The sequence below is a fragment of the Macadamia integrifolia genome, unplaced genomic scaffold, assembly GCF_013358625.1.
Source record: "Macadamia integrifolia cultivar HAES 741 unplaced genomic scaffold, SCU_Mint_v3 scaffold2274, whole genome shotgun sequence".
NCBI lineage: Eukaryota > Viridiplantae > Streptophyta > Magnoliopsida > Proteales > Proteaceae > Macadamia > Macadamia integrifolia.
In genome coordinates this window covers 51,933-60,872 of record NW_024868606.1, presented here as the reverse complement: position 1 = coordinate 60,872, position 8,940 = coordinate 51,933, and the positions used below count along the sequence as shown (strand labels likewise).

Here is an 8,940-nt window from a genome sequence, read left to right as displayed (position 1 = left end):
GCACTTCTTCAGTTGTTGTTAGGACTGTCTTTTATCAGAGACTTAGAGTTGTACACTCGTTCACATCCTTAATCTCCTTTACTATATATACCCACTGCGCCACCAACCTCCTTGCCTTTTGCTCTATCCACCCCTGCTTATTGTACTTGTGTTCCGAGGTTCCTCCATTTCTTCCACTCCGAATTGACCAAGCAAAAGGACCTCTGCAAACGTCCGCATAGGGAATGTGAACATGTAAGAACATGATTAGAAGTGAGAAGCATATAAATCCCTTTTTATATAAGGGGAAAAAAATGCAAATCCAGGGAATTTGACAAAATAATACGCAAATATTTGGCATGAAAAGTAAAGCTCCAAGAAGAATATCGACTATTCAACAACATTGATTGACTTTATGGTTGATTTGGATCTCAGAAGGGGGCCCATGATAACTCACTACATTTATGCAGAGACCTTGGATTTGAAATCTGTTGCTGTGGGTGTTTCAGATAAATGACAGTTACAATGGAGTCCTGGTTTTTAAGGGGGGGGGGGGGGGAGAGTGAGTGGGCCTCTACCAGCTGAAGTGGAGATAGAATATTACAATTCCTGGCTCCACACTTTACTAAACCAAATGTTAGACTTTTATGGCTTGGTAACTTTCAATCCGAGTCCAACCATCAAGTCCAACAGACCAAACAACCCGATTAGTTGACTACTTTAAGATTTAGTGTATGTAATGTAGAGATTGTCTATATAAATCCTTTTTTTTGTTTGGGGGAGGTGGGATACAAGGAAATACCCCTTCCCATCAACTCCCTCCCCCCCTCCCAAAGAAAAAAAAAACCCAACTCCCCCATGGATTGGTGGATATGTGAGAAAACTAGAAGAAATAAGGTAAGGAATGAACAAATTAAAGAGGATCTGGGGGTTGCCCCAATTCCTGACAAGCTTCGAGAATGTCGTTTGAGGTGATTTGGGCATGTTCAACAAAGGCCACCAGATGCACCACTAAGGAGGAGTGACTTGATTCAGATAAAAGGATTCAAAAGAGCTAGAGGTATGCCAAAAATGACCATAAAAGAGGTTGTAAGAAAAGACATGCACAAATTAGGTCTTATCCCAAGTATGGTTCTGAATGGAGCGAATTGGAGTGCTAGGATCCAGGTAGTGGACCCATTTTAGCTGTGTACTACTTTGTTACTGATTACTATTCTGTCTCTTTTAATGCCTTCTTATTTTCTATTTCTTTGGCCTTGCTTGGATCCATGTAGCCGACCCCATTAATTTGGGACAAGGCTTTGTTGTTGTTGTTGTTGTTGTTGTATTCTTTTCCACCAAAATGATCCACTTAATTGTACATCAATACCTTATATCGTATAAGAGATGACATTTGAAGTACAGTAGTGTGAGGACTACCAGATGTCTGCCGTTGTATGCATTTGTGCAAACACAACAAATAAACCCATATAATGTAATTAATGTTAATGATATGATTCGATATTATATTATATAATATGATATCTAGTGGGACTTGGTAGTCCGAGTGGGGGTGGGGATGGGGTTTGGATGTCAGGGGTGTGTTGGAAGGGGGGGGGGAATCCCCCAGGCGGATCGACCCAATCTTGACTTGTGGCTTCTTAAATGGCATCCTGGTCCACATGAGCCTACATGTTGCCCCCCTTTCCTCATTGTGACTTTCTGCACAATAGCTGCTTCCATAAACGAAAATGGATGAATTGCTTTCACTGTCAATTACCTACGACGGTATCTGCATCAAAACATGAGATCCAGGTTTAGTGTTAGCACTGACCCCACTAAGCCAAACACTGAAGAACTGCATCCCATGTGTAAAAGGGGCCAACAACCCCTTGTGATGCTCGGAACTGCACCCTTTGCACCATCTTCTCACACGCTTCCTGAATAGGGCTTCTTGGACATTATCTCAGTGCAGACCCTCATTCCACATTGGGGCCTCCCAATGTAGCTGTCACAATTCTTTCTTTTCAATTTCAGACAAAGTGTCCCTGTTTTCAGAAATATCATCACAGAGGTTTAATGAAACAAAAACCAATCCTGCTGATGTTTGTGTTCCATCTCACTAATCCTGGAGCCTTTGAGGGATGCAATGATTTTGCCTGAGTGCTCCCCTGTTTAGGTCCTCCACATGTCCTTATATTCATATAGTTGTCTTGACAAACCTACCAAGCACCAGCGTATGGTAACTGTCAAACATCAACTATAGCTGCATAATGTGATATCCTGTGTCCAAGTCATGGAGAATGTGAATCAGGTGCCCCCCCCCCCATCCTTTGCTTTTATCTTTAACCCATGCATATAGGTCCTGGATGGAAATCTGGGTTTTGGACGTGTGCCTGGGTGAAATAATTAGTTATAGACTTGTCCTACCTGGACCCAACCCACCTCTAGTATCAATACCAGTATTATATCACTACCTACTTGCTCTTGCTTGAGCTCAAGCTGTGCTTGGAACAGTGTAGGTATACAGGAAGAAGGTATTTGCACTTGTCATAAAAATGAAGCAATGCTTTTGATATAAAAATTCTGTATAGAAACAATAAGTTTGTGGTGGCCAACTGCCTCAACTCCCAGGTGATGCTTTGGTGCCCATGGCAAGCACCATATGTTACATGACAGGCCATCTTTCAGGTATTTCATTTTCTAGATGTAAACGTATATTTAATGCAGGGTTATAAAGGCCAATATAGAACATATAGTGGTAAAAGTGAGAAATTAGAAAAGATGAAATTTATTACATTTGGAAGGCAAGATCATCAGTTTTGGCTTAAGATGCTTCAGCACGTAAGGCAACTGATTGCCTTGGGCCTCAAGGAGCAAGGTGATGCCTGATGATTAGGCGACCTACAATGCTAAGTAGTTTTTATTTTTTATTTTTTATTTTTTTTACCACAATCACATTCCTTTGTTTAGCAGAAACAAGCATAGACACTTTGTGATGTAGGGATGATCGTTTTGTTTGGGATTTTTGTTGGATGTTCTGTTTGTGGTATATAGTGATACTCTACATCCGTGTTTGTCATGACCCCCCTCCCAGAAAGAAAAAAAATTGTATTAGTGGAATTTTATGGATCGATGTGAGTAGCGGTTCTGCACTCTTTAAATTTTAATTTCAAACTTCCGATTTCCCATTAGTGCTTTATTGATTCATGGAAAATACTTTGTGCTGGTCTGTGGGTGGGTTCTTTGGATTGGGTCTTGAGTGTGAAAGAAGGTGGATTGTTTGTTTTCCTTACTCTTACAAAATTGGTGGAAAGAATATATGTGTATCTTGTCCTTATGGAATTGAATGCTATCCAGTTGGTGGATCGTTTCATTTACCTGTATCTAAATTTGATTTTCTTTTTCTGTTGTATGCTAAATTTCACCTCTTTGATATTTTCTAGGGTTTCGAAAGGAGTGATGGATTTGCCAGGGAACTTCCAATCTGCTGCCAGCAGTGTCCCTTCTGGAAAATCTCTCATGTACTTTGGTTTACTCCTAGCGACTGGAGTGTTCTTCATTTTCATTGCATTTACCATGTTCCTTCCGGTCATGGTGCTAATGCCTCAGAAATTTGCAATCTGCTTTACCCTTGGATGTGCTTTCATCATTGGATCATTCTTTGCCCTAAAAGGTCCCAAAAATCAGCTTGCACACATGTCATCAAAAGAGGTATTTCATCCTTTTATATTTACATGGTAACATTTTTCACTTCTTCCTTCAGAAGGCCACCGATCACAACTCAATTCTATTCCTCATTCTGAATACTTTCTCAAACAGAGGCTTCCTCTTACATTGGGATTCGTTGCCAGCATGGTGGGTACTATCTATGTTTCCATGGTGCTTCACAGTTATATTCTTTCTGTGCTTTTCTCCGTGTTCCAGGTATCAAATTCCTCTTCATTCAATGTGCACTTTCTTGTTCTTTCTAGCCTTTTTTTTTTTGATAATATCTAGTGAACAATTTGGTTTCCTCTTTTTAATGAGGAAAGCAAAAAGTGCGTGTTGTCGCATTTTGTTCAATTTCGAATTACTGCAAACCAACCTTCCTACTTTCAGGGGTGAAGCTGAACCCTTTTTTTCATTTTCCTTATATAACCTTCTAAACAATGTAACAATTCTAGTATCTTAAAAGTGTAATTCGAAAAAATATTCCTTTAAACAGATACAAACACCTTACTCTGTTATTTGGGGAACTACCTTTAGTGAGCTAAATCAAGCAAAGGAAGGACACCCTCTAGTCTTTCTTATCTTTTAATGACTGCTCTGTCTACTGGCTTTAAACCATTCAATTGTGCCTCTATCTTCAAATGTGTTGAAACTTTTTCAAGGATAAATAAAATGGAACATGTAGTCCAATTTAATATGGGAGCTGATGGTTGCTCAACTTTGACTAGGTACTTGCACTTCTATACTATGCCATTTCCTACTTCCCTGGAGGATCTGCTGGCGTGAAGTTCCTTACATCGGCTCTCATGTCTTCAATACTGAGGTGTTTTGGTAGGTGATAAAGAGGCACAAAGCAAAACAGGGTATTGCATTTTTTCCCCCTTCTTTGGATACCTGTTTGTAATAGTTCATGTCCTGAAAGAAATTGTGTATGCCTTGAATCCAATTGAAACAGAACGTTGCAGTTCCACATTCATTGATTCACTGAAGCATTGTTTCATACTATTTCTGCAAAGCATAAATGAATTTGGATGAATTAGCATCAATAACTTTCATGGTTTTTGGCCTACTGGATTCTACAAAGTTGTTTTGACCATTGAAGATCTGGGTGCTGTAAATTGTAAGCCTCCCTTGAAGCTTGATGGTTCAGAATGTTAATCAAGCTGATTTTTGTTGCTACAAAACAGTCACCATATTCGTGCCCCTCTTCGTGCTTCACGGACGAAGCGCAATCCCTGACTGAGTAGGCTGGTTGTAAATCAGCTCGCTGAAGGCTGTTTCTAAATCAGCAGCAAGAAAAGGTTGGTCATAGATCATTAACGCCCGCCCAACGGTGGTCTACAATCAGCTAGTGTGCGAATCCCTCATCAAGTGAATTTTACTAGCTTATTAGTGGGCCTAATACACACTCGAGCTTCTGCTTTTGTCTGTTTAGCCTATTCAAAATTCCAGAATATGAATTCATTGGCTGGGCCTGTTTTTGATATGCTGAGGTCTATCAAAGTGTGAGCCATCTCACCCTTCAGATTGGGCTGTCCAATGGTAATTGGAACATTATCTTGAGGAGAAAGTTTTCCTGTACCCAAGGTGAACTCTTCACCCACAAATCGACAGTCATAATTATCTACCTACTGCATTTAGCTGGAAGTTGGACCTTCAATCAATGTATTACCTTGCTTAGAATTGGTAGGTCCTGAATCCCTACTCCCAGACACGGCTTCAAAACACACTATTGGGATCTGGATCGGTCCAGGATTGGATCTGCCGGAATCAGGATTGACGGATCTAATCCGTGATGCAGACATTAAAAGAGAGCTGTTGCTGTTCTATATTCTAATACACATTAGTGATGATTTATTTTATAAAAGGGGAATCAGAAGATGAAGAACATTTTGGTGGTACTATAGACATGTTTTTTTTTTCCTTTATCTGTTTTGCTTCCAATAAAAAAAAAGGGAAAAGTTTTTGTGATCAGGTTACAGCTTACAAGGTACAGATGAATACATACACACTGCATAGATGAACCTCATCAAAAATTCTGAATTAGAAGTTACACAATAATAAAACTAACTGATCTACAAGAATAATCCTTTCTTTTTTCTGGATCAAAACAAGACAATGTTAGTCTCAGGCCTCTCGCAGTATAAACTTTGTTGATGATCCTCATACTAAGCCTCAAAAATCCAAAAGAGCTATAAGCATAAGTTACTCTCCTTTCTTCCCCAGGCCAAACTTCCAAATTGCCCAACCAACCAACCAAACCCTTATCTCATCCAAGCTTCCATGCATATAGGTAAAGGCAAAAATCCGGCGACGTCGAACGACTCTGCGTGGAGTAAGTGGTACTGTCTCCATCGCCGCTGCGGCTACTACCTTCCTTCTCGACGTCCGATACATATTCCTGTGGACCTGGCTTGAATAAGAATATGCCATGTCCTAGGCCATGGCTACTAAACAACCAATCATGCACATCCCAGAAGACCTGTAGTGGGATCTTATTCACATACACTGTTTGGTTTCCTCTGAATTTCCATTGCAGGTTTTTTATATGTATCAATACTATCCCATCTATACTAATCCACATTTCAGGATCTTTAAGCCCAGATATAGAGTTCTCAACCACGATTTCATATTCTTTTTCCTTCTCATCAAACTTGGTTTTTGTGATAAAGCTTTTCTTACCGATTACATTCTCTTTCTTGCACATTAATACGGCTTCTATAGATGAAGGTCTTGACTTGGTTCTCTTATAAGCTTCATTCTTACACTCTCCCAATAACAACACAACCTCTTCATCGGAGACCAAAGCGACGTAGTAGTCTCCACTTGGTTCAGGGCTAAGTGAAAATTTTGCAGAACGGAGATCCCAGAAGACATCCACTCGTTTTCCACCCACCGTGAAGGATTTAAACCCTTTTTTGCTCCAGAAAAGCCATGGCTTGAGATCAATTTTGCAAGTGTATGGATTTTCATTTCCAGGATTGTCTACTGAGATGTTTACAGAAACGTTGAGGAGATTCTTGCACCATAGAACAGTAACAAAACGACACAAACCAGCAATTTTGGTTCGATACACACACATAACCGTGCATTGTGTGGCGGACTTGTTCGTAATTGGATCATCTGTGTATTTCTCTCCTGAAGCTCGACGTAACTTTTGAGGACGTTGTTGAGTGTACATTGTCTAGTTTTTTTTTTTTTTTTTTCTTTTTTATGCAAGGGTTGTTATCATCATCATCATCGAACTGATGACCTCGAATTTGGGGATTTGAGAGAAAGAAGAGAAGCCAGCAGAGATATCATATATGGTCTCTGCCATTCCAAAATTTTCCTCTGTTTTTGGGGGAAAAAAAACCTAAATGTTCAAATCCTACATTGAGGTCGGCATACCTGATCCATGAATTGATTTGTGGAAGATGCTATCGATCATGTAGGCATCCAGGGAGCTTCAGTTCGTAAACTCATAGCAAGATTCGATTTTTATTCAGGTGAACTAATTTGACGGCCGATGTTGAAGGAAAATGATTATCACTCTTCTTCTTCTTCTTCTTCTTCGATTGTGGTGGTGGTGGTCGTCGTTGTCGTCGTCGGAAAAATGGAGAAAGGATCGGAGATCAGCCGGAAAGTGGAAGCGATAAGTTTGGTGGAATAATGGGGATTTGGAGGAACAGAGGAGGACAGACTGGTTGTGGAGGAGAAAGGCTCTCCTCCATAGATTGGCAACAGAAGTTTGCCCGAGGCGGAAGGGATTAAGACTAAACTAAAAACGTCATTAAGAGTCTTTCTTAATTAGTGTTGTTAACACGCTAAGCAGTTTCTTTTCCCACAAATTTTACACCACATGGCTCATTCCCGATTACCTAATTTTGCCACTTCACAAGTCCTCCTTGTCTCATAAATTTCATAACTTCTAAATCATTTTCTTTTGGTCTGGTTCACGATCTTAGGAGTGTTAATCGGTCGGTTTGGTCTGGTTTTTAGTCGAATTGAACCAAATTAAAACCAGCCTGATAATGTGAGTGTTCATGCCAATAAAGGTTGATCAAGTCAAATGCGAATAATTCACTTCCCTTTTGGGTTCAAAAATATCTTTTTAAATTCACTTTCAAAAATATATTTTTAAATTCACTTTCTATTCGGATTCGCAAATACCCTCTAGGTTTTACTATTTCCAAGAAACCTTTCCAATTTCCATTTCTTTTGACTAAGAGCCTATGTAGCAAGAAAGTACTTGCAACCTAGGTAGCAACAAAATTTTATCTTGGAGAAGTTCAAACATTTACAGAGTTCTCTTCATTTTTTTCATGCGTTTGCGCAGTACGTGAAAAGGTTGCTTGTCAACCATGGCCGCTAATCAAATTTAAGACTCAAGTTCAATCAAATATTGCTCATGTATTGGTATGCATCCCTATGCACCAGTATACTTTTGACCGCCACTATGCATTCTCTCATGATCTTGGATTTTCGAAGGTCCATTTTATCATTTGGTTTAACCTAGGCTAAAACCCAACATACAAGCAAGGGATCTAGAAATGTACTTGTCCATACAATTTGGGACCAATCTAATATGCCACATGATGTAAAATGTTCGATGAGTTGCCAGGGGAGAGTATATTGGCGCCTCTCTCTCTCTCTCTCTCTCTCTCTCTCTCTCACACACACACACACATTCTCTCTCTCTCTCTCTCTCTGGAATGACCTTATTATCCTCCTATGTATAAAATCATTCTGTAGTATTTTATTGGTCCCCTCCCTTATGCTATTTGCTCAGTGAACCCAAAGGTTGAAGTATTGTTTTCATGAGTTTTAGTCTATATTTAATAAGGATTTAGGTAATATTTTCGTATCAACTACTATGGATATTAGTTTGGCATAACCAATCAATATTGGTATTAATATCGATATCGGCTATAATTTCATGAACTAAAAATCTTTATATTGTGAAAAAAAAAAAAAAAAACCCTGCTTGATATTGAGATACTCTTGAAGGGGGAAGTGCCTCTTAGGGCCTTAGGCTAGTGGTTCCTATCATTGCAATGGAGCATTGACCTAAGTCCAAGGAAAGGTCATTGGTTCAACTCTCCACCCATTGAATGGATAAACATCTTGTCATTACCCCTCACTGCCCTTCTTGGAGTTGAATTGCCAACCCTTGGTGGTCTATGGGTCTTCAATAGATCTCAACGTGTGTGTGGATTAAGATCCTACAAGAACCTGATCTACTTTTTGGGGAAATGGATCCATTTAAATGTAGAAAATAAGGAGTTAAAA

At 39.6% G+C, this 8,940-nt stretch overlaps 2 protein-coding genes across 2 annotated transcripts in view; one reads left to right on the top strand and one right to left on the bottom strand.

Annotated features, from left to right (window-relative positions):
* The window catches only part of LOC122066166 (protein transport protein sft2-like), a 5,452-nt gene extending 811 nt beyond the window's left edge, over window positions 1–4,641 (top strand). Inside the window, exons 2-4 of the mRNA XM_042629986.1 lie at window positions 3,405–3,672; window positions 3,781–3,885; window positions 4,398–4,641. Of these exons, the coding sequence (XP_042485920.1) occupies window positions 3,405–3,672; window positions 3,781–3,885; window positions 4,398–4,508 (484 nt within the window). The 3' untranslated portion in view covers window positions 4,509–4,641. The remainder of the gene's footprint in view (window positions 1–3,404; window positions 3,673–3,780; window positions 3,886–4,397) is intronic.
* Window positions 4,642–5,565: 924 nt separating this feature from the next.
* On the bottom strand, window positions 5,566–7,429 carry LOC122066165. Its single transcript, XM_042629985.1, has one exon. It carries the CDS (start codon window positions 6,848–6,850, stop codon window positions 5,939–5,941), a length of 912 nt encoding a protein of 303 aa, XP_042485919.1. The 5' UTR covers window positions 6,851–7,429; the 3' UTR covers window positions 5,566–5,938.
* Window positions 7,430–8,940: the final 1,511 nt, after the last annotated feature.

Excerpts from the sequence above, each read along its gene's own strand:
- LOC122066165 (XM_042629985.1), bottom strand. The coding sequence starts at position 6,850 with ATGTACACTCAACAACGTCCTCAAAAGTTACGTCGAGCTTCAGGAGAG.